A 26,620-nucleotide genomic window follows, 5' to 3' on the forward strand; every position below is an offset into this window, starting at 1 on the left:
GACAGCAACGATGCCGTTAATATCCTAATTTAATAGCACTGAGATAATATGATGTGTTTGACAAGATCACATACTGTATACTTTATATACCGGCCATACAGTATGATAATAATAGTAATAATACAACTTTATTTATGTAGCACCTTTCAAAACTGGGTTACAAATTGCTTTACAAAGGAAACAACAACAACATGACCTTTTGCCATGTTCTTTTTTTCCAATTTACGTACTCGTCCTTGCTGGCCTCCTTTTTTAGCTTTCTATTACCTAACCCTTTTCCCCCCAATCTGTTGTTTGCTTTTATTTGCTGTTTTTTGTGGGTTTCTTACAGTATGGTGAAGATTGCAACTCCAATGCAGCTGAATTTCCCTTGAGGGATCAATCAAGGTCTATCCTAATCCTATCTAGGGTTGGGATTCAGAACCGGAGGGACATTGAGGAACCGCAACCGGTTCCATCGACATTTGGAACAGTTTCCTGGAACTGTTTTTTATCACACTGTCAGAGCTGGTTATGTGGACTTCACGTCTGCTAAACAATTACAATACCGGTGTTTCTCAAACGTTTTAATTTTAAGAGAACCACCATAACTCTGAGAGTGTACAAATGGAACCAAATGGACCCATAAGGGTCCATTTGTACACCCTCAGAGTTACAGACCTGTAAGGGTCCATTTGGAACCCCCTATTGGAATCGTTAAAGGGAACTGTTAAGGAAACGGACCGTTAAAGAACCGGAATCGTTAAAATCCTAAAGGATCCCAACCCTAATCCTATCCTATCCTATCCTATCCATACTGCATGTAGGCATAAAGAAACATCAGTGGCTGTGATCCTGCAATCAAATTGCTTTACCTAAAACTGCCATAAATAAATGAACATTTCAAAATATAGCCTAGTCATTGGTCTAGGCAGCCTCCCAAAAAAATAATATTAACTCTGCTTCATTTTTTCATTTTATCAAGTAAATTACATTATCCATCTTAACGGCACAAAAGTCTCCCATATGACTCAAGTTGATTAAAGCAGTGGTTCTCAAACTTTTCCTTCTTGTCATCAAGGACCCTCACACATTGGTCCTCAAAAGTGGTTTAAAAGCACCTCTAGGATGGATGGATGGATGGACAGACAGACAGACAGACAGACGGACAGACGAAGGAATGTGATTTCAACCGCTGTGAAGATAAAAGTGGCAGCAAATGCAGTACTTGAACAGAGAATCAATAAGGACACAAAGCAAAGCAAAGCTGGGTATTACAGCAGACGTCGTGTGGAGACTGTAGAAGGAGTACAGCTGTACTGCAGCAGGGTCACCTTGACCACACGGGGACGGAAAAGTGTCCTTGTTTGTGTGTGTGTATATTACTGTACATGTGAGGACCATGTGTGTGTATATTATACTGTACATGTGAGGACCATGTGTGTGTAATGTACATTACTGTATATGTGAGGGCCAAATGTCCACACAAGTATAGCAGAATTTGAGAAACGGGACATTTTGAGGACAATCGTTTATTCCTGGTCCTGTTTTATGGTTTAAAAAAAGGGGTCCTTGGGGGTGTTTCCAGGAGGTCCCCAGCAAAATGTGGCTGTTCAACAATAGCAGATATACAAGCTCACAGCAAGTCACTTTGTGCCACGCTGCGAGCTTGTACATCTGCTATTTTTGAAAAAAATAGAATCAAATCTTGAAAGTATTGGAAAATGCTGCATACATTTGATTTTTTTTATGGGGGTCCCCGGCACATAACATTTTCAAATGGACAGTATTTTAAATTGTCTGCACTTCAGAGGCAAATATTGTACTTTTACTCCACAAATATTATTTGAAAACTTTAGTTAGCTAGTTACTTTGCAGATATAAATTATTATATTATAAAACATACATTAACCACTTCAGTCCTATTTTATACATAGGCTACTTGAAAATAGCAGATCTACAAGCTCACAACGCGTCGCATTGTGAGCTTGTAGATCTGCTATTTTCAAACATTTCAGTACTTTTACTTTTGGCACTTTAAGTATATTTTGATGCCAATACTTTTGTACTTATACTCAAGTAACATTTTGAACACAGGCCTTTTACTTGTAACAGAGTATTTTTATATCGTGGTATTGCTACTTTTACTTAAGTAAAATATCTTAATACTTCTTCCACCACTGTGCATGCATGCGTGCGTGCGTGCGTGTGTGTGCGCGCAATAGGATGGAGCAGACATATGCACCGTATGGGGTTGGGTTTATGTGCGGTGGATAGATGATATCTCCAGCTCCAACAACAGGCGCTCTGTGTGGGGGCACAGATGAGCTCTTGGCAGCCTGTGCATTGAGCGCGGCGGGACGCGGGTCGCGGGTGAAGAGTCATCGTGCCACTTCTTACGACCCGGCCCTCGACTACAACACCACCTGAGGTTGCCAGCTGCCTGCCACAGAGCGGCCAGGGGGGGGATTATAACCTCCATCTGTACCGTGATCAATCCAACCGCAGGTGGGGAAGGAGTTAATGACATATCCCATCTGAGTGTATATGGCTGCTGGATGCGTGCGTTTCATTTGTGTGCTTGCTGGGCGTGTGTGCGTGTGCGTGTGCGTGTGTGTGTGTGTGTGTGTGTGTGTGTGTGTGTGTGTGCGTGTGTGTGTGTGTGTGCTTCTCCTGGACAGCCAAAGACAATTATTTGTAAAGATTATTCTTTTGGGGTATTTTCTGCTCTATTTGACAGTGAGTATAGGGAAACAGGAGAGAAAGAGAAAAAGAAAGACAGGAAAGGGAGGAAGGAGAGAGAGAGAGAGCGAGAGAGGAGGACAAGAAACAAAACATGCAGGTCTCAGGTCAGTTTCTAACCCAGGCCGACTGCAACAAGGACTTAGCCTTAATATCGTTGCTGTCGGGCGGAAACCTCTTATCTCCACATTTTACCTTTTTGTGTTTCTTTGGTAAATTAACGCTCTACTTGATCATACTACTACGGCGTCACACAAAATCATCAGAAGTAGCAGATCCACAAGCTCCAAACTTGACACAGATGCTTGTCGATGCTGCTACTTTTGCCATTTTATAATTTGAATCCTGAAAAGTAACAGTTTTGTTTGTTGGACATAGGAGGTTTCCACCAGACAGAGACGGTATGGTACATGTTCAACGTGAGCTACCAGGGCGCCCCAAAAAGACCATTATTTTTAATTACCATTTCATCATACGCTAGCTTTCCTCTTCGAGGAGAAGCAGTGTTCCGTTTTTATGCACCGCATATCTGGAACAAATTCCCAGAAAACTGCAGGTCTGCTACTACTCTTCTTTGTCAGGTTTTTTAAATCAAAGCAAAAAACCTGACAATCTTTTATTTCGTTTTTTCTTTTTTTTAGCATTCTTTGCAGTGTAATTTTACTCTAAAATGTTTCTCCTACAAAAAGAAAATCCTTTTATAATGTGTCTTAATGCTTAATCTTGTATATAAAAAGCACTTTGAATTGCCTCATTGTTGAAATGTGCTAAAACTTTACCTTGCTTCGAGTACCTCTGTTCTTTTATCGTTTTACGCACAAACACAGAAACGAACGCACAAATGCGGGGACTGTTTGCAGATTACTGCTAGCTGTAACACGTTCATATTTTGCGACTGCCGCGTTCAGGTTAGTTCCCACCAACGAATGCCAGCGTGTGCAGTGAAAGCATAACCACTTAAACCCTGTATGGTTGAGCGGAGTTGCCTCAGGGCTCTATGCTAGTGTATTTTCTGTTTTCTGTTATTGTGGGAAAAGCTTTCACTGGAAATGGCAGATCGACAAGCTCACAACAACGCATCACGCTGCGACGGGTTGTCAACATTTTCAGCTAAAGCTTTCCCCACAATACGGAAGCTGGGGTTTAAGTGGTTAATATGGTACACAAACGCTCAGTTCCCACCAACGAATGCCAGCGTGTGCAGTGAAAGCATACTGACATGCAAGCTGAATCACACCCCCACACCAGTCATAGTACATTTTGGCAGAGAGGGCCCCCACCCCTCTATTCATGGCCTGCACACAAAACCTGTACGGCCATGTGCTTTCAGGCTACCTAATAATTAAAAGGCAACATCAGTTTTTGGCAGGTGGTACATTTGTGCCTCTGGTATACAGCACCAGATTTCTCTCCCTCTCTCCCCCCCCCTTCTATATCCTCTCTCCCTACCTCTTATTTAGTCTATTTATTTTCGTGCATTTCACTGCTGCCCCAAATCACTGCATTCTTAAACAAACACACAAGTCAGCAGGAAGCAATGCAATTTCATTCATACGTCATTCACATTTGTGAACATGAAAGAGTGGTTGGTCTTGTTGGGTTTTTTTGCCGTGCGTGTGATTGAGTTGTTGTTTACTCGAGTGCTTGCGCGTGTTTGCATGAGAGAGAAAGAGAAAGAGAGAGAGCGAGTGTGTGTGCGAGTGTGTGTGTGTGTGTGTGTGTGTGTGTGTGTGTGTGTGTGTGTGTGTGTGTGTGTGTGTGTGTGTGTGTGTGTGTGTGTGTGTGTGTGTGTGTGTGTGTGTGTGTGTGTGTGTGTGTGAGAGAGAAGAAGAGAGGGGGTGGGTCATGATGTAATACATGAAGGAAGATGTGTAGAACAGAGAAACACAGGGTGGTTCTTATACAGTAGTTGAAAAAGGTGTACTCGCCTTAACTTAAAAGGTTGTTGTCACAAAGCAGCTATTAAACAATCTAGTTAAATTGATCTCCCTGATGTCTAATGGATTCTTTGCAACTTGATTTTACACTGAGACTGAGAGAAAAGTGAACGGGCTCTCACCTTAATAAAAGAGAGCCCAATAAAATCTGGTCTGGCAAAGTGGCGTGTGGAGCAATAAAATGTAATGGCACCACAGGGGTTTGCTACACAAGTGTGTGGTTGTGTTTTTAAAGTCAGTAGTAAAGGACAGCAGCTTGTTTTCCATGTCCTATACGATCATTACTGTATTATAAGTGTCCGAAGAAAAGCTTTTAGGGAGCCTTAATTAGGTAATCAAGGATAACGGCAAAACATTATCACTTGGCCTGTTTCGACCCTGGTGCAAATGCAGACGGAAGGTTGATATTCTGGAGGTGAACAGTATCTTCTAATGGTTCATTTATCCTTTGCTGCACGACAGTGTTGCACAACTAAAATAGCCAATCACCAAACTACAAGCTCAGTGAGCTACTCTGTAGTAGATTGGCTATTTTCCGGCAGGCAATGAGGTATAAGTCAGGCTTTACATTCTCACAAAGTTGTAGTTTGATAAAACAATATACAAGCCCAAATACCAATCGATAAACGCTGGTTATTCAAATGACCGGATATACTGTAGGAGTTTTCAGACATAATACACAACTATTGTTTTAACTGACCATGTTCTCCACACGTAGTTCAAAGGGCATGGGGTTGTAGACCATCAGCTGAACCTCACAAACGTCTCCCTGAACCCACTGGAACTCTGGGAAAGGGAAAAGACACATCAGGGCATTAGAAGAAGACGTTACGGTCATTACCACCAGTTTGAACTTAATGAGCTTAAGGGAGTAAACCATGACATCAGACTTGCTGCAGTAATTCATAAATGGATACATTTAGCAGTGGTGTGTGCAGGGGCTATGAAATTCAAAGAAACAAAAAAATATATGAAATAATGTCGATTATTTTAGCTCATTAAGTGGGTGAATCATTTAGAACCAAACCATTTGTGTTTAGTCAAATGGTTAATTAATTAGCGTATGCCTTGTATGTGTGACTTTGCTGGAGAAAATAAAGCAGCCGACGTTAAATTGTGCAAATCCCCGTTAAGCATTTCCTGTATTTTAACCAGATCCATTAAATGCAAAACGATTCAAAACGATACATTTGCATTGAGATGTATCCATCTCAAGGTTTACCATTCGGAGTCAACTCATGCGGGGTTGATGTGATGAGCACATAGCCGAGGTTTTGGAGTCTTACTGTGTGATCTCAGGCTCCAACTCAAGGGTTAGTGATGCACAGTAGTATGGATATAGATTCTAAGCCTCATATTTCATGTTTCTCTTATTATAGAACATGAGATAACTGGGGCCTTAAAGGCAGCAGCAGCCTAAGCCTGCTTAGGTCTTTATGAAGTACTACTTTTCCATGGAAAATCCCGCAGGCCTACGTGGGGTAATTTGCACAGCCATGTCTATGTCAGGTTCTATGAATCATGGGAATGGGATATTGAAAAGATTTAAGGGCGAGAATCCATTTGGGTCCCACTCTAGCCATACCCATCTCCACTTTGAAACGTAACTTCACCTCTACACAGTCCATTTGCTATAAAAGGATTTTTACAAAGAACGCTTGGAAATCCGCACGAGGGCAAAGGGATTTACGAAGAGCGAACTGCGACCTGGGTACCGTGGGAAATTAAAAGTCAATTCTAACGAAAGGTATCTGTGTAGTAATGATATCAATGTCTGCAAAGAGTCACTCACGCACAATCAGGTCTGCCTCAGAGGTGTGCTCTCATAGCTGGGCCAATTAAATGTGAACCGTGTCGCGGAAATAAATAAATAAAATAAACTAAGATAAAAAAGTGAAGTGTTGCCATCTTGTTTCCGTGACCCTCAGTCCAAACTCCTCAGGTGGCCCACGGCAGCTCCATGAGCCTCCATCACTTTGAAGCCTCGACATTAAAACGCCATCTGGAAATGCTTTGAGTCAAAGTGTTGGTTACGTGGGGAGCTCAGCGCCGCACCGAGATCAGTGTTCAGATTCTAAAAGGCGTGTTATTTCGCAGAATGTCTCACGTTCTTGGATGCGGGTTCATCTCTCTAGAACCAGAGAAAGCTTACCCTGACGCTGTGCAGCAAACTCACCGGTTTTATTTTAACTCAGAAGAGTGTACAAATGGAACCAAATGGACCCTTTTGAGTCCATTTGGTTCAATTTGTACACTTCTTCAGAGTTAAAATTAACACGGTGGATTTGTACACCGACACTGCCAAAGGCTCTGAAGAAAGATGCTGTAGAACTCTGGGCAACAGTAATCTTGTATACTGAATAATGCAGGCTCGCTGTGCCGTGGCTCGGGGCGATAAAGCATAAAACATGCATGTGAAACAGAGCAACCCCAGAGCCGTAATGAAGGCAGTCAAACACCACCAAAGCCGCTGCTTTTCAACTCATTCAGCATTAAGCTGAAAGCTGAACCTTTCAAATTCCTCTTTCAACTTTCATTTATTCATTAATTCATTCATGGGAACTGAGAAAAAAAAAACAGGGAGTTAATACTCGAGGCTTGAATGAAAACAAGACTGGGTGTAATAACGGCGTGGCTTCTATGTGGATCTCTGACTTCACTTTACCAGTCTGATAGGTGACTCATCTATGACGTATCTATGACTTATTATTACTCCATGTTTTGGCCAGATTTTCAGCCCCAACCAACCATCATTGACTTTCAAATTAAAGTGAAATATTTCAAATTAGCCATTTCTAGATAGCTCGCCTGCTACAGAGTAACGCTGCAAAAATGTATCAAATACTCAGCCCTTGACCTGGGTGAGGATATTTGATAAACAACCACGAATGTGAGTGATAATCTATACAGTGAGTGACATGTCAAGTTTCAGACAGCAATGCATTAACAGAGACTCAGGTGACCATGCCCATAAGAGAGCTTGAATGAATTTAAACCTGGTTAATTTACACAGTAATTTCCCCCGTTACCATTAACATACTGTGTGTAGGGCATTTTGCAGAAACCAAAAAGTGGAAGAGCCAATCATCTTCTGCCAGTCACAGGGCCCCTGAGCATGGTTTCTGCAAAACGCCCTACACAGCGCTTGGGGCCAGACCGGTCTGCAGAAGACATACGATAATGTGTATTCACGTGACCGGGATGGTTTACTAGGCTAACAATCAAACTTATGAGGATTCACAGATTCAGAAGATTCATAAACGGGCCCGTTTTAGCTTGCACAAAAAAAGCGAGAGAATTGTCATCAGGCCCTTTGGTGCGACGGCTCCTGGTAGACTTATAGTTGGAGGGTAAGAGGGGATAATATAGAAAATGGAAATAAAATGGTAATGTTTCAGCCTCATTAACCACGTAATCAAAAAGGTAGCATACTTTAAATTGGCCAATTAGTTTGGTTTCCTCTCTCGGCAACTGCTTTCAAATTCTCATACGATCCCCATGCACACTGCTGTGCAGAGTTACAGTTCATGGCACTTAGAGATGATTGAAAACACAGCTGATGCCAACACCACAACAGTCTTGCAACTAGAGCCCAACCGATGCCAGATTTATGGGTCTGAAGCCAATGCGATGTTGGCATCGGACCCACTGATTACTGATGTTTTGACCAGTATTTTTGTAAAAGAAGTGCAAAATCTGAAAAACATGTAACTCATAGGCAAAACTAAACAAAAAATAAACAAATAACTTTTTGATAGATAAAAAATAAACACAAACTGGACCTTTATTTTATTTTATTTAACCACCCTATTTCCAAAGAAATTGTGACCTGTTGTGCACCCTTATTGTCCAAATAAAACCAAATAATGGCCAATCAACTTAAAACACAGTGTCCTGCTCCATTTCTACTCTTTGCACCATAGTGGTGTGACATCTTATAGCCCAAGACTATTTAGAATCCATTTTTCTCCTCACTCGATATGATTACATCTTAAACTGGTTGTATCCCAGAATTGAAGTTGTCAGGAACACACTTGAAGTTAATCCGTCGCTTAAAAAAATGCATAAATGGCAGTTGCAAGACATGTGACAGCCGACCGTTATTAAAAATGACTAGCTGTGTACAAAGGAACTGTCTGGTAACAGTGTGTCAGAGTATTGGCATTTGACAGTTACAGTAATTTCACTTGTCTAGGTAAGGAAGTAAGTTATTTGAACACCACCATCGTCTCTGCTCTCCCCTTCGCTCAGAAATACATACATACTGACCCTCAAGCTGAAACACATCTTCTCTAGGCCGTTTGCCCAAGGGAGACTTAGAAATAAGAAAACCTAAGCAGTCTATTCACTTTGCACAGCACTGGCTCTCAGATCGGCTCGTTTTCAGAATCATTTACCGTTTGCAAAAGCACACACACAGGAAACTGTGTTGACAATTTGGTCTAGAAAGTGGCACCACATTAGATCAGGTACTTCCACAAGCAGCGGCCACTGTCTGGAGAGACAAACATTAAAACTTTTTCAACCGGCTACTTTTTTTCCTGCACTTTTTTCTTTTAGAGTGAATGAAAGATCAGCTTTTACTCACTGCTAACAATTTACAATTACAATTTAGGCATTTAGCAGACGCTCTTATCCAGAGCAAGCGTGACATCGGAATAAGCAGAGCGAGCATGCTCTAGTCAATAAACAACAAGATAAATGGACAGTGTAATGCCTCAAAGAAACAAGGACACCGGGTAAACAGCTAGCATCTGTCTAAATAACATATCTAAATCAAAATCTTAACATTTGTGGTTAAGAACATGAGAACAAGTGACCACTGCACTGACCAGGATATATCTGCATAGTTAAGGAAAGTGGCAAGAAGGGATATAAGGAGAGTGAAGTGCTACGGGGTGGTGGAGTCTGAAGAGGTGAGTCTTAACTCACTGAGTGCCAGAATTAAAAAAAAAAGTGCTTTGGAAGCGAGATACAGCCTTTTTCAGTTATAAGTTAAACAAAGAGTGGATGGAGCTGCAAATCTTCAGATAATGATATCTTGGGTTCTGAACAAAAAAAAAAAAATGTTTTACTATTTTTTCAAAAACACGTGAAACACGTGATTGGCACGTTGCACCATAGCGGTAAAACACGTGAAACACGTGAATGGCACTCAATGAGTTAAGACTACGGAAGACAATTGGGAGTGAGTCTGCAGTTCTAACTGCAATGGGGAGTTATTTGGGAGCCAGGAGGGAGAAGAGTCTAGGTACAGTAGGACATATGGAGTGTTGTCCAGGGTGTTTGACAGAAGGCTCGCACATCAGCTTGTTTGTTTACGATCTACAAGCTCACAACAAGCTTGTAGGGTCCACGGTCAAATACATATCAATTTGAGTGATTGACCTGAAAATGTTCAAGAACCACTGTTCTAGCAGGTGAGCGTTTTATCACAGTATAATGGCAAACCAAAAGACATGCATGAAGCTTGAAGTAAAAAAAGGAGGTCGCCCCTCACCACGGACACTTGGGTTCAATTCCCGGGCAGTGGTGCCCCCGTTTTGGCCGGGCGAGATGCGCAAGACTACAGTCACTTCCTTGTTTACGTTTTGTAGCGACGCTGTCTGCGATTCGACAGTATGAATGCTCCAAACTCAGAACGACACATTCTGTGCAAAACCCCATGTGTATTGGAGGAGGCTCGAGTCAGTAACTGTTGTGTACATAAAAGGATTTTTCTTTTTTTTACTTGCGGTGATGTCTGCAAAATTCACTCAGTTTTAAACCCCATACGTTGTTGAGCGGAGTCTCTCAGGGCTTTATGCTAGTGTCTTTTCTGTTTTCACTCTTGTTGGTCGGCTATTTTCGATCGGCTATTTTCTGTGATAGTTTTCCCAGAATATGGATGCAGGGGTTTACGTGGTTAATATGCTAATTCAAAACATGAATGAGAATATAGCTGCATGAGTCCAGCTCCTGATATATCAAGCAGGAAATGGAGCCTACTACTGCGCAGCACAATGGAACCATACAAGACACACTTTTCCACCATTATCTGTAATGGTGATGTTTCCCTGTATGCCTATCTAGGTAGCACTGTAACAGAGAAGCCATTAACCATATCAAAGGAATGGATAGTGGCAGACTTGGCAGTATCTAAAACAGAGTCTCATAGCAATTATAGGGAAAACAATCTCCCATTACGGAGAATATCCCCCTTTTACAGCCTCCACATCAATCTGATTGATAGCATATGACTCAAAGGAGGAGCAAAATACACTCATATATTCTGTCTGTCTGCACTGCTACCACAGAATGCTAATCACTTTGATTTCCCAGTCACCAAAACACGTGAGAAAGGGAGAGCCGGGGCTTTATTTTTGTTTTTTTTATGGGTCTGCAGTTATGGTAATTGCAAGTTGTCTATGAGAGCCAATTTCAGCCCTTCAAAGTCATAACTGAGGCTCGTAGGAACATGCACAGTGCAAATTTCACTGATCACAGAGCCTGTAGCCTGACAAGTCCTTACAAAAACACACTTGGTCTTCTACAACTTGTTTTCACAATACATATAAAAAGAACAGCTTTAAATAATTGATATTCCATATTTACGTACATAGTGTGTGTGTGTGTGTGTGTGTGAGTGTGTGTATGTATATATATATATATATATATATATATATATATATATATACTGTATATACATAGAGTGTACAATGCATTCAACATAACAATTTCAACTTATTGTTTAGTACAGAGTATGAAAAACATAATTTCATAGTCCGTTATCTTCTATCTGATACATTCAAGGAATGTATAATGTATGTATGATGCACGTATGCATGTATGTATGACAGTCCTTCGCATATCTCGAGAACCATTCATCCCGTCAACTTGACACGTGGCGGGTGCATTGCTGAGGACCCAAGGGAGAGCAGTGTGGAGTCCGTCAGACAACGCTCCATTTCAATACTTTATAGTGTGAACTCTTAGCATTATTCCACTACTCCAAGCAATAGGCCCAGTCTGAATGGCTACGCACAACGAACAGCAGTGGTGTAAAGTAGTTAAGTACATTTACTCAAGTACTGTACTACAAGTTTTTGGTATTTTTACTTTACTTGAGTATTTCCCATTTTCTGTACTTTTTCTTCTACTCCACTACATCTCAGAGGCAAATATTGTACTTTTACTTCACAACAATTATTTGAAAACCTTAGTTACTAGCTACTTTGCAGATTTTTATTATCACACACACACACACACACACACATGTGGATTACTGTTCCCGTTTTGGCGAGTGTGTGTGATAATGCAGAGTTCCGCATGGGAGGACGTGCGAGGCCAGTGTGTGATGAATACATGCTCACGGCTACACTCCGTCCTGAGACATGCTATCTGCGTGCCAGAGGATGCCTTCAAGGAGTTAGACTCAACTGTAACGGAATTATCTGTCAGCCAGCTCCTCCGAGGTGAGGAGACCGTGTAGAGAAGAATGCGCGATATCATCTGCAGAGTCTCATAGGCCAGTGGTTCTCAAACTTTTTCGTTTAAAAAAACATTAAAACATTTACAAAAAAAAAAATGTATGTCAAAATGTCCCCCCAAAATTGATTACTCAATAAAAAGTAATCGATAATGATAATCTTTATTTCAGTTATGACAGTTATGATTAACTGTCGCACCCCTACAGATGAACATCTTACACTTTGCCTTAGAACAAACACACAGCGGCAGTGTTCTTTGGCTTGTTTTCATTGAGATACAGTACAGCCATACATACAGTGCGTGATGTATCTCAATGAAAACAAGCCCAAGAATTCCGAGAAGCCAAATCTATATCTGTACACAGTAGTCATACACCTGTGTTTCAAACAGATTACAGATGAGGGTAGTGTTGCTATGTGCCACTGACTCACCATCGGCAACAAGTCTCTGTTGGTGCCAAGAACTACTTTCTGGAGAAGCAAAGATGAGCAGACAAAAACACACCCACTCACCGATGGCTGCACCACGCTGCAACTAGAGCCAGACCCATATATCAGTCTGGCAGATGTATCAGCCATTATTTGACATTTTTTGAAAACGTCATTATCGGCAATTAAGCAGCCGATGTGTCTCGATTTTTAACCACTTTCAACCTGCCGTCCCTATTTTGGGCATGTCATTATACTGTAGGTGAACCTTTTCATCTTTTTACAAGCTTGTATAATCGGCTATTTTTGTTTGTGTTTATTTCTGATCTATCAAAAAGTTATTTGTGTTTATTTGTATTATTTCTTTTGCTTATCCTGAATTAAAAATATCTACAGGGAGGGCCGGCCGGCTGGCCGGCGGACCACGGCCATTGATTGATTGATTGATTGATTGATTGATTGATTGAAATTTGTATTAGGCAAAAGAATGTAAAACAACAGTTACATTTATAGTACTTTTGTCTAAAAGGTCCGACCAAAAAAGTCGTTGCGGACTTGTTTCCGTTGGGGTCCTTGAATTAAATTCATAGACATATATAGTAGCAACTAAACAGTTCAAATCAACATAAAAATACAGAGAAAAAATACCACTATGTACAAAAAAAAAGGAGCATGAAAAATAAAACATATATTTAAAAAAAAGGGGAGGGGGGTCGTCTGTCTACCGGGAAACTGGTACTACCTTCTCTTATGGCCTCCAGAAAGATTAGTTTTTAGGGCTGTTTTAAATGAGCCCAGCGAACTGCATTTTTTGAGGGATGGGGTTAGACTATTCCATACCTTGTCATGTCACTATGACTCAGACATAACCATAAACAAACCTGATACACCCATTTATAGGCATATATGGAGATCCAGTTGTCCAGAGCCAGAGATCCGAACACTATGCCCATATATGGTCATGTGCGTACTGTATATGGGACCGACCGACTTCAAAATCTGCGTGCGCATCGCAAGGACTCGAGGGAGTGTGGTTCCCGCCGCCGAGTGGTTCGGATAAGCGATTGTCCAGAACTGCGGATACGACCGATATGTCCATATGCTGTATAGGCATATAGGGATATATGGATGGATATCCAGTTGCCCAGAACCGTCGATGCGACCGATTATGTCCATATATGGGAATACCTATATATGGGCATATACTGATGACATCAGGGTTCTCTATATATGGGTATAAAAGGGACACAGACAGACGGGTACAACAGTTAACTGACAAAGCCCCTGACCCTATGAGTCAGACATATTGGTCGGATCGGCGGTGGAACTCTAAATGTAAGAGCCACGTAGCGGCCCCAACCTTGAGTAGGTTATGTGGCTTCTCAAAGTTCAACCTTGAGAAGTATCAACTCAAAGTTTTTCAAACTGATGAGAAAATGTTGCACTTTTTGATAAAACATCAGTCAAAACATCCGTAATCGGTGGTCTAGGACTATTTAAAATCAGGAACAACATCGGACCCAAAATTCTGGCAACTACACTCAGCTAAACCTGTGTTTGTTTGATGATTCCAAGTCTCAAATAGCATCAACACCGGAATGGATGGTGCACGGCCGAGACGCACAAACATGGCGTAGTATTTTCATGTCAATATAAAGATTTTCAATCATGAGTCCGTCAGTCCGGTGACTCACTACCGCAGAGCCTTGAGCCTGTTGGCGCTCTCCCTTTGTTCCGGGAATGACAAATGTCCCCTTTCTGATCCAGTTAGTGTGTTTATGTTCAGAAGCCATTAATTCAAAGATCGGTCCAGGTTAAGACGACCCGCCTCATTCACAAGGGCACTGTGACAGGAATGCAGGCAGAGGGGAGAACAAAGAAATAAAAGCTATGAGTAATAGCAGCATTAAGAGTTGCCCCCCGTGAAAGAGTTGAGCTAATTTATCCCCCCTCCCCTTCCCCGACCTGTTTGTTTCTCCTCAGAGACAACGTGACTGTCAATCTGTTCCTCCACGGACTGCGGAATTACAGAACTTAATTAGGTGTGGGATACATTACCTTAATTCACTATGATGTTCACACAAACAATGTCGCTAAAGAGTCATTTCACGGCCTGCGCAATAAGCTAAACAACAGGAAGGAAATTACCACGTTATCTTTTGGAGCTGAACTAGGGTTGGGCGGTATGACGTCAAATCAATATTTCAAACTTTTGCCTCGATTACAATTCATGAACTTTTTTAAGTTGTACGCCACCATTGTACAACAAAGTATAACACATATTTAAGTGGTTAATCTAAGGCTAATCAATTTAGTTGATTTTTTAAAAATCGATTAGAATGTTTTTGTGTCGATTTTTGTGTCGATTTGTTGATCATGAAAACACTGGAAAGAATACTGTTGCAACATCTTGTGTATAACTAAAGACAAATTCGACCCCTGTCAGTTTGCTTATAAGAAAGGTTGCGGTACAGAGGATGCGGTTGTCACACTGGTCCACTTCATTACAAAACACCTAGATAAGTCTAATAAGAATCATGCAAGGGTGCTGTTCTTAGACTTCTCTTCAGCTTTCAATACAATACAGTCTTCTGGTGTCAAAGATGGTACAGTTGGAACTGAATCCATACTTAATTCACTGGTATGCTTCCTTCCTTACTAACAGAGTACAGAGGGTGAAAGTGAACAGAACCCTCTCCGCAGCATTAACTACTAATGTTGGTGCTCCCCAGGGTTGTGTAAGCTCAGCTGTACTTTTCACCCTTTATACTGACAGCTGTCATACTGAGGAATGTCTGTCTGAATGTCGCACTGACAAACCAGACCAATACATTCTAAAGTACTCTGATGATACAGTTTTGATTTCTCTTTTGGATAGTTCCAGTGATCCACCTGGTATGGATGTCTGTCTGTAGCCTTAAAGTCACAACTGCTGCAGCAACTGAACATTTGTTCAAAGATTGTTGGACAACCACTTCAGAGGCTCTATACATCTACGTATAATGACAGTATGATAAGGTTGGCAAGGAATATCACTTCAAACACTAGCCATGCTTTGTATGGAGAATATAGGTTGCTGCCTTCAGGAAGGAGATACGGTGTTCCTACATACAATAAAGTCAAACTGAAGAGGTCCTTTGTCCATCAGACGACATTGAGGCTTAATCAGGAGTTATAGGCCAGGGGTAGGCTGAGAGGTGGACATTGCTCTTGTCTTTGTATGTCTTTATGTATGTATTTTGTTTTGTTTTCTTGTGTCATGTCAAAATGTGTGTACTGTTTATTGTTGCATACATGGCTGCTGGGTCGCAAGACAAATTTCAGTGTGAACTGACAATAAAGTATTATCGTATCGTATCGTATCGTATATAAGAAATAGAAACAATTAAATAAACCCTGCTTCTCTATTATTCGATTAACCTTCATGAGCAACATTAAGTCAGTTATCGTTTCTAAATATCTGTTTTGATATATTTTCCCTAAGCTGAACTAATGTAAGGAACAGCTGCTACACACTCCAATAAATATGTATTATTGTTATTTATTTTTTTGCTGCCGATGGATAGTAGTGGTTTTTACTATTCTCTCAGCTACCTTATCAAGATCCTGATAAAAGTCATTAACCACTTTCAACATGGCAAACCAATTTGGGAATGTCATTACAGGCCAAAAAGTTCAGGCAAAAATAACAGATCTGCAAGCTCCGAATGGATCGTATCACGATGCGTTATGAGCTTATAATATGTTATTCGTCGTACAACGAAGTATATAGAGCTTAAGTGGTTATGTCATGGCAGAGACATAGAACATGGCTGTTCTCTGGTATTCCATACATCTGGAGTTGTATGGTTATGAATGAATGAATGAATGCCATAATTCAGGATGATAATTGTTGTATTGTAATATTGTAAGAACTTGCCATAGTGGTTATGATGATGCCATGTTCCAAAAGGCAACCTAATCTTTATTTATATTCATTTATATTAGGACCCCATTAGGATCCATTTCACAGCATCCTCTCGGTACATACTACACTTTGTGAAATCTGTAAGGTTTATTTTAGAAATGCAGCAGAAAACAAGATGCCGTGTAGCAACAACAAAATATTGCATAATGTGAAATGTTTATATATTTGTCAAGACGTGCCTGACGCAAGATTCATGGTTGATTGTGTGTGCGTGCGTGCGTGCGTGTGCGTGCGTGTTTATGCACGTGGCCAATAGATGATGCAGACAACGAAAAGCGAGCTCACCTATCTTCTTGCAGCGCTCCTCTCCTCGGTTGTGTATGATGATGGGTGAGTAGATGAAGGGGCTGGCGGTGGACACGTTCTGTCCCAGCAGGCCTTTCACCTTGTGGGGGCGCAGGCTGACGGGCAGATTGAGCAGCTTCACCGATCTATTTCGGATGCGAGGAAAAGCGGGCCGTGGGGGGAGGGGGGGTTGAGGGAAGGGGAATAGGGAGCACAGAGTGGAGTGAGTTAGTTTTATCTTCCCATATCCATTAACCATGTAAGACCGGGAACGCATCTCTGTCATTTTAGATTTCTTTGGCTACTAAAAAATTGCAGATCTACAAGCTCATAGCGTGGCACCGAGTGCCGCGCTACGAGCTTGTAGATCTGCTATTTTTGAAAAATCGTGAAATCGTTTTTGCAAATCTGTGAATATATATGTTTTTAAAGCGAACATTTATAAATCAAATCTTTGTTCTGGGGGTCCCTGGAACAAAATATTTTAAGTATTTATTAAAATATTTATTCGCTTGAAAAAATATTCTAATATTCAAATAGATTTGCACACATTTTCATGATTTTTCTAAAATAACAGATCTATTGTTGTATAACTGCTATTTTTGAATAGCCAACGAAACCTAAAATGACACAGATGCGTTCCGGGTCTAAATGGGTTAATGCCCCGGGAGAAGCGGACATATTGCTGGCATGGACTCAGCTCATCAGAGGGGCAGAACATAAATTCCTGAGGTGAAAGCTGGGTGGATTCCTGGGACTCGTACTCTATTTAGTTGGGTGTCACGGTGCTCCGAGAGGTGAGACGGGGCAAGTGGAACACTTATTGCCTCGGGGAGGAAAGCATGCATCTCAACCGGGTAACGATCAGACCTCGGCAGAGTGAAGCGGGGTGAGATCTCCCTTGGCACCGTGGCACTGTGGTGGCTTTACAGGTCCCTGAGCCCATTCCACAACACCTCTCAACTCATAATGATGCACTCCATTTACTATACACACACACACACACACACACACACTCACACACACACACACACACACGCACACACGCACACACGCACACACAAAGGGGTTTGAGCTGAGGTGGATTGGAAAAGGGAAGCCAGGAATGATTTTTCATTATTCTATGTCACACAGTGCCAACCATGAGCTTAGACCAGGCATTCTCAAACTTTTTAATACCAGGTGGAGACAATTTTAGATTTGAATTTTATTTAGATTTTTTTTCAATGCTCCAATTAATGCAGCTTTTTTTGGTTAGAATGGCAGCAGTTGCCATACCAAGTATACACATGAGGTTAAGCAGCAGATATATCTGCCTGTGTATAGAATATATGTATATTCATAAGCTGCAGTAATAGAAAAGTAACAGATATGGAAAACCTGATGGTTGTGAATATGGCCTCACATGAATTTGAGACATCATTTAGCCGCATAAATCAGGTATGTCAATGTACCGGTAACCAGTTTGAGTACAAGCAGCAGCAGAAGGCCTCTACGGCGCCCCTAGTCTTCTACATAGAGAAAAGCACTATATGGGGGCAGCCTGTGCTGTCAGGATAGCCTGGCGACAGGCGGTGCTCAGCACTTATTCAACAGTCTAATTGTGGGAACAGTGGGAACTGTTCAGAAATGTGGTGGTATGGCTTTTGACACTACGGTAGAGCTTGCCTGGCCGTGATAATAGTAGCACAGTAGGCGGCATGAACAGAGATTGTGGCTGGGCTGGTCAGCTGAAGGGTCAATGTTGGACATGAATGACAGCGGTTTGTGTTGTGTGACGTCAGACCAGAGCTCCGAGCAGCGTATATAAGGTTATTTGGGGTGTTTGCATAGCACACTAGTGTTGAAGTGAGACTTACAATGACCAAAATAGGGACAGCGAGAGATAGGAGAGACAACAGAGACACATAGAGAGATAGGGGTAGAAAAATAAGGGAGAGATGTTGTGCTGGGCTGTGACCAAAGAGACGGGAGGACCACAGGGAGATGATCTTGTTGCTGTTGCAGTGGGGTACAAAGTGTACTCCTTTGGAGGGTCCAACACGTACAACAGGGACCTGATTGGCGTGCATGTCTTCAACACATTGTCTTTTCGCTGGACGACAGTGCTCCAAGTGAAAATCGGAAGAGGAGAATGTCCCCTTGAGGGACACACAGCTGTGCTGATAGAGGATATCATTTACATCTGTGGGGGGGGCTTATGGACACATGAGAAGTACAGCAGCGTGCTTTATGCATTCAATGTCGACACCAAAAGATGGTTCAAGCCCAAGATTTCTGGGACTGCTCCAGGGGCGAGGAAGGGACACTCAGCCTGTGTCTTGGGTAAGATCATGTATGTCTTTGGAGGACTCAACAGTGAGTTCAGATGCACTAATGACATCTACAAGTTAAACACCACCAATAAAAAGGTGTGGTCTTTAATTAACAACAGACGCACTGGTGTACCTGTTTCATGGCGTCACTCTGCCACCATGATTGGGACATATATGTTTGTATTTGGGGGCAGAGTGGACAGGGGTTACTATAACAACATACATGACGGTATACGTAACTACTACGACTTCAGGAATCAAGACTACAATGAACTCAGGGTGTTTTGCACAGAGACCAACAGCTGGCTGTTGGTCCCACCCTCTGGAGAGCTTTGTCCAAGAGGACGCACGCGTCATTCAGCCTTTACCTACAATGGAGAGCTGTACATATTTGGTGGCCGCTGCATTGATAGATGTATCAATGATCTGTGGAAATTCAATCCAGAGACATTTTCCTGGAAGACGGTTGAGACCAGGGGGAAAGAAGGCCCAATGTTCTGGATGTCTAGCAGTTTGTGCTGCTGCATGGTGGGAGATTGTATCATCTTCCATTATCCACGACGATACAGAGAAACATACTATGACGTGAATTGCAATGCCATTCCAGTGTACAACATGTGCATCTTAGACTTCTGCCCTAGTCTAAAGACTTTATGCAAGCTAGTGGTTATTCAGTACAGTCTAGAGCAGTCAGGACTCCCATACAACATCAGGTGGGAAATGGCACCATGACAACCAACAGAAACATAATGATGATAATAGCAGAGAACAAGACAGACCATGGACAGAACAAAGAGAGGAAAGTGACTTTTCATGTTTTGTTTACCGTGTGGCTCCGAACGAGACTAGCCATCTATAGGAGGGTGTGTGTGTGTGTGTGTGTGTGTGTGTGTGTGTGTGTGTGTGTGTGTGTGTGTGTACCCCTAGCGCCCCTACACTCTTCTACATAGAGAAAAGCACTATTGTGTGGCGGCCTGTGCTGTCAGGACAGCCTGGCGACAGGCGGTGCTCAGCACTTATTCAACAGTCTGATTGTAGCCAGGTGGGAACTGTTCAGAAATGAGGTGGTACGGCTTTTGACACTACGGTAGAGCTTGCCTGGCCGTGATCGCAGTAGGCGGCATGAACAGAGATTGTGGCTGGGCTGGTCAGCTGAAGGGTCAATGTTGGACATGAATGACAGCGGTTTGTGTTGTGTGACGTCACACCAGAGCTCCGAGCAGCGTATATAAGGTTATTTGGGGTGTTTGCATAGCACACTAGTGTTGAAGTGAGACTTACAGGGACAGAAATAGAGACAGTGAGAGATAGGAGAGAAAACATAGAGATATAGAGAGAGAGAGGGGTAGAAGAATAAGGGAGAGAGATGTTGTACTGGGCCGTGACCAAAAAGACGGGAGGACCACAGGGAGATGATCTTGTTGCTGTCGCAGTGGGGTACAAGGTGTACTCCTTTGGAGGGTCCAACACGTACAACAGCAAACTGATTGGTGTGCATGTCTTCAAAACATTGTCTTTTCGCTGGACAAAGGTGCTCCAAGTGGCAATCGGAAGAGGAGAATGTCCCCTTGAGGGACACACAGCTGTGCTGATAGAGGATATCATTTACATCTGTGGGGGGGGGCTTATGGACTGTGGAATGATCTGTGGAAATTCAATCCAGATTCAATCCAGAGACATTTTCCTGGAAGAAGGTTGAGACCAGGGGGAAAGAAGGCCCAATGTTCTGGATGTCTAGTAGTTTGTGCTGCTGCATGGTGGGAGATCGTGTCATCTTCCATTATCCACGACAATACAGAGACAGATACTATGATGTGAATGGCAATACCATTCCAGCGTACAACCTGTGCATCTTAGACTTCTGCGCTAGTCTAAAGACTTTATCCAAGCTAGCAGTTATTCAGTACAGTCTAGAGCAGTCAGGACTCCCATACAATATCAGGTGGGAAATGGCACCATGACTACCAACAGAAACATAATGATGATAATAGCAGAGAACAAGACAGACCATGGACAGAACAAAGAGAGGAAAGTGACTTTACATGTTTTATTTACCGTGTGGCTCCGAACAAGAATAGCCATCTATAGGAGGGTGTGTGTGCGTGCGTGCTTGCGTGTGATATCGCAAACCGCTTGACAAATCAGTGGTATTGTGCGACATGTTTACAATGTTAAATTACTTCCAAACAGGCAAAGCCCTTGTGATTTTTGGCACCCCCTAAGAGGGGCCAGGACCTCGGGTTGGGGTCCAGGTCTTGCCTAAACCTTTTTAGTCATTTTTTACTATTTCTAAAAACATTTTAAATTAGTTCAAAAAGCCGATCCTCAAGCTCACGTGTCGATATAGATCGGCTATTTCACAATTTTAAAATGTTAAAGATGAGTAAGTGATTTACTTTGGTTAAAATAAGTGTTAAATAGCTCTATATTATGATTGAAAAAATGGCAAAAAGGTTTAGGCATAATGGGTAAGGCGGCGCGCCAGACAGGGCTCTATCCTGCTCAGGGACACTTCGACACGTAGAGTCGAGGGTCGACGCCGGTGACCATCTGATTACCAGACAGCCTCTCTGCCCACTAAACTACGGCCGCCCCAAGTGGTTAAGAAGAAGCCGTCTGCATGCAGGAGGACACCAACCCTGAGATTAATGCCAACCATTACGAATGAGAAAATCACAGGGCAACTTTCAATTTCTTCCTTGATGGTTCCTAGCTGGGGAGACTGGGTCAGGGCGACCTCACAGACACACAGTTTATTTCTCAAAATGTCACCGAGGGGAGGTTCTGATGAAACCAAAGCGAGTTTAAAGCATGCGCAAATTTTTAAAGTGTAGCTGTGGCTCACGGACCTTTAATGTCGCGTTGCATTATCTTCCATCATCTTTCTGACAAACCCGGCTCTGGATTTCATCTCGTAATAGTTCCTCAGAGATAAATCACTGTTAGTGGGTAAGTTAAGTGAAATGTCTTATTGGAGTTCTGATGCTGCGCGCTTTTTGTGGTAAAAGACACTTTGGAAAAAAAGGAAGGACTTTACACAGCTATTACTGAGCATCCTAGAACGCCGGTTCTCAAAGTGGGGTCCGGGGACCACCAGGGGTCCTTGAGGGGGATCCAGGGGGTCCCCAGCTAAATGATTGATAGATGGGAAACCAGAAATGAATAACGCACAAAAGTTTGAAAATGAAATTGCAGGGTCCTAGAAATTAAAAAGGTTGAGAGGCACTAGTCCTACAGCAGGGGGTGGGGGCATTGATTTCACTCCCTATAAGGATGATGAGTAATTGCCGTCGTTGATGGATGATAACTGACTTTGGGCACAGGGGTTGTCGACGTGACTACAGATTCGGTTTAAACACTTAAACCTGAACTTTCACAAAAAAGAGCAGATCTACAAGCTCACAATGCGTCGCAATGTGACTCATTGTGATCTTGTTGAATGGCAAATTTTTAGCCAAGATATTTAATGTAGAGCAAAAGCAGAGAAGTCACTAGCTATGAGCTTGTAGATCTGCTATTTTTGAATTGCCAAATCTAAAATGACACAGATGCGTTCCTGGATTGAATATGGGTTAGTGCACTGTCTATGGAGTGGCAACGACGACCGCTTTCCCCACAGAGGCAGGGGTGGCGGCTGCAAAAAACGATGCGTCAAAGCTGAGAAAAGTTAGAATTTGCCGTTTGTGTGCGAGCTGTGCTCTGAAGTAACCGTGGACCATGCGCACACACTCAGCACCACAGACAGTAACGTACTACTTTATATAAGTAGCGAATATTGATAAGAAAGTTTTAAACTAGCAGTTGTAGGTGTGAAATTAATCCAGGTTGAGCATCTACATGCCCTATTTCTTTCAAATCTATTTGCCCAGTCGGGCGCAGCAGCTCACTTTGATTTGCTCGGACCACCAGAGCTTTCGCTGGAGCACAACTCGCTTATTTATTTATGATGGTGTCACTCATACCTTGGACACACTCATTTTATTGCATGTCCCCACCTGGAACATAAGCAGGTGTGAATACAGCGTGACACCTTCGTCCAACGAAAATAGCTGATCTACAAGCTCACAGCGCTTGGCATTGCAGCGCGTTTTGAGCTTGTAGATTTCGCTGAAGAACAACGGCATGCAACTACCATTAATTAAAAGTGGCAACATGTTTTTGTTAAAAGGTTAAAGCTCTATATTCCAATAGTAATCATTGCTTGCTATAGTGTGTTTGATCAGTAACAGGGGTCTCCCCATCTCTCCTGCTCTTCAGTAAACAGAGAAAGTTGAGTTACAATTTACAAAACGTATGTTTGTCCGTGCCGTTTCTCCTAGAACACCAGTTGTCCAACTGGCTCAAAACCTGGCCTAAATATTGGTCATGGGGTCTGCTGTTTGACAAACTACTTATTTATGTTCTCGAAAATTGCACAGTTTACATTAAAGGTTTCATGACATATATATATAATTTTTTTTATTCAGGTTTTTTGTTTGTTTTCTGACCTCCATTACACCCCAAAAAACAGAACTTTGAACATTCAGTGGATTTTCTGTGGTCTGGGGTTTTCTGAATAATTAGGCTCAGAAAAGTGCTGTGATTTGCCCGTGGACTTTGATGTCACAGTCCATTAATCCCCTCGCAGAGGGGATGATTGACAGGAAGAATCCCTCAACAGCGATACCCACAGGCAAATCGTTTTTTTTTTCCATTGCAGCTGAAAAGGCTTCAGAACACAGAGAGAAAAAACCTACCATGGCTCCCTGGAGTGGATTTTTCAGTTAAAACCTTTTAATACACATCGAAGGACCATGATAAAGACTTTTAATGTTTTGTAAACCAGCATGTCATGAAACCTTTAATATTAATTTCTTGGCCGACATTTCGGCAACTAGGGTACCGAGCCGCCACACCCTGCCGATCAACGCCATGGCTCGCTGCAACATTGAACAGAGCCTTTGAGAAGGAAAGAGTTGTGACATCTCTGTTGACTCCATCGGCCCACAAACGCAGACATTCTGACCCCTCACTGACACAACTCTCCCGTCTCAATTGTATACGTCACTGCTGTTCATTGTCATCAATGTCCGATATGCTTTTCACATGATGTCTTGGACATTTTGTCATTTATGGCGACAGACAATGGACAAAGTGTGTGCGTTCTTTCTCCATTAATTAATTGCCATCTGGCTGTGTTTGTTGTAGCTTAATATATTCATATGTGTAATGACACAGAAGAAATGCTACAGCAGACCGTTTATTTTCTGACCGTGGTGCCAGTGTGTGACAGCAATGATGGACGGAGACAGTAGTGGAAAGTAACTAAGTACATGTACTCAAGTACTGCATTGAGGTATTTTTACTTTACTGGAGTATTTCAAATTTTCGGTACTTTTGATGCTTTTGTGTGACGCTGTAGTAGTAGAATAATCAAGTAGGGCATTAATTTACGAAAAACCACAACAAGTTTCTGCCCGACAGCAACGATATCAGGCCTAGGTTATTTTTTCTAACTATAATGACAAGCCCCGACATAGGGAGGCCATGGTTAATGTGGGTGATTCAGACACCAATCTGAAACTAGAGACACCAGAGGACGATCACACAGCGGTGCAGACCTACCGGACGATGGGGAGCTTGGTGAACGGCACCGGGGGGAGCTTGAGGCCGTCGGGGAGAGTGATGACCTCCATTCCACCTGGACACTTGGACGTGTAGTTCTCCAGACTCTGCGTGACCTCTTTCTTCTCTGTCAACCCGTTCAAAACAGCACACAACAAAAAAACAACAAAGAAAGTAGAGCCTGTGTGAGCACATTATCAAATTCAACTTTATCATTATGTTGATGGAATAAAGCATAAGTAAAACGATAGTAATGATGTTATCATTGATGTTATCCTTTTGAAACCTACAGTATGTTGCTGCCAGCTGTTCTACCTTACAGCCAACCAGAAATGAATAAATCACAGATGGTTCATGGATTTATGGAAGATGCTTCTAAACATGTGATCACTTCAAATCTCCTTCATCTTAAAATAACTAATAACAGAAAATAGCAGATCTACAAGGTCACAACACGTCGCGCTGTGAGCAACACGTCGCGCTGTGAGCTTGTAGACGCCCCTGGGGGTTCGGGTCCCCACATGATTTTTACAGATGACTGTAAAGTGACAATTTAAGGACTTTTAAGATATTCTTAACACATCGGGTGCCAAACACGGTTAAAACCGTGTTTTCAAAGAGTAGCGCTATGGTGCCGAACACGGTTAAAACCGTGTTATCGGTCTTTTTGTTTTTTTCGTTTTTTCCACAAGGGGGGGGGCTAGCGCAGCACTGGAATCACCCATGAACACTCTAAGAAGTAAGGGACAGATGGATCACCGTGCCAAAAAATCTGTCTCCCATCCGCTTCCATTCTATCTCCTTGCTAAAAACCTCTATATCTCCTTAACTTTTTACAGTGGGCAAAACGAGTCATTCTCGATGCGCGATCGCTCCGCAATGGTGACTCGCATGAGACATGTGGTTGTTCCAGGCTTTAGCCAGGGCCATCCATTGCTGTGCACGCATGCATTGTTTACGTGCATGTGCTCGCCGTGGAGTCCACAGCTCTAAACAGCGCAGCGTTGCAGACGGTGAGATTTCTGGCACCGAACGTAATCTGTTATTATAAAATTCTGGCACCCGATGTGTTAATAACAAAAAAAATGAAACGCCCATTATTGCTTCAAAAGTAATCAACAAACTACACTATAAAAACTGGTCAAACAATGGCCAAATTGTCAAATAATATAAGAAAGAGGCAAACATTGTGTTGTGAGGCGTTGTGAGCTGGTAGATCAGCTATTTTCACAATATTTATCTGTGGAAATAAGTCAAATTAAATGTAATGCCTCAACTCCTACAATTGTGCTTGTCAGGGTGGGGGGGGGGGGTCCCTGGTTCAAATATGACTATTTGGGGGGGTCACAGTCTGAAAAGGTTGAGAACCACTGTTCTAGGGGACAGTTCCTTTGAAAAATCCCCCTCCAGCCATATCTCCTGAGTGCTTCTGGTTTCTGGGTCCCAGTCCCGCTGTGCGGTGTAAATTTACCGGACGCTTATTTATCTCCCACTTGTAGATCACCCAGATGTCTCTCTCTCAGCCAGAACGGCCCCAGCCTTCAAGTACGACTGTAAGTTTTACTGCGTGATCAATAAATATGTTTACGCTCCGGGCTGTATCATCACTCTCGGAGCCTCTGCGCTTTTCTTGCATACACACACACGTGTCTCTTTGAGTTACTGGCCGGGCCGTGGCGTCCAAGGTGCTTGGACCCGGGAAGAATACACACACACTCCTCCTCTGTGTCCATTCTCCCCCTCCCCCAGCTCTGTGTTCCTTCTCAGACAACCACAACATCACACTAGGGGTGCAACTGTTAATTAAACGAATCAAATTATACAATTTTTAGACGGATGATCCTATATTAAAATTGGCTAATAGTGGGCTGGCCAGCGGGCCAGCGGGCCAGC

The 26,620-nt window shown here is 42.5% G+C and overlaps 1 protein-coding gene across 1 annotated transcript in view; it reads right to left on the reverse strand.

Annotated features, from left to right (window-relative positions):
* trappc9 (trafficking protein particle complex subunit 9) overlaps positions 1-26,620 on the reverse strand; it is a 339,982-nt gene that overhangs the window by 269,929 nt on the left and 43,433 nt on the right. The window contains exons 11-13 of the mRNA XM_080441558.1: positions 24,728-24,854; positions 16,809-16,954; positions 5,359-5,444 (exon numbers count right to left, since the gene is read on the reverse strand). Coding sequence (XP_080297684.1) covers positions 5,359-5,444; positions 16,809-16,954; positions 24,728-24,854 — 359 coding nt within the window. The remainder of the gene's footprint in view (positions 1-5,358; positions 5,445-16,808; positions 16,955-24,727; positions 24,855-26,620) is intronic.

Source organism: Gymnoscopelus braueri (assembly GCF_963280865.1).
Source record: "Gymnoscopelus braueri genome assembly, chromosome: 11".
NCBI lineage: Eukaryota > Metazoa > Chordata > Actinopteri > Myctophiformes > Myctophidae > Gymnoscopelus > Gymnoscopelus braueri.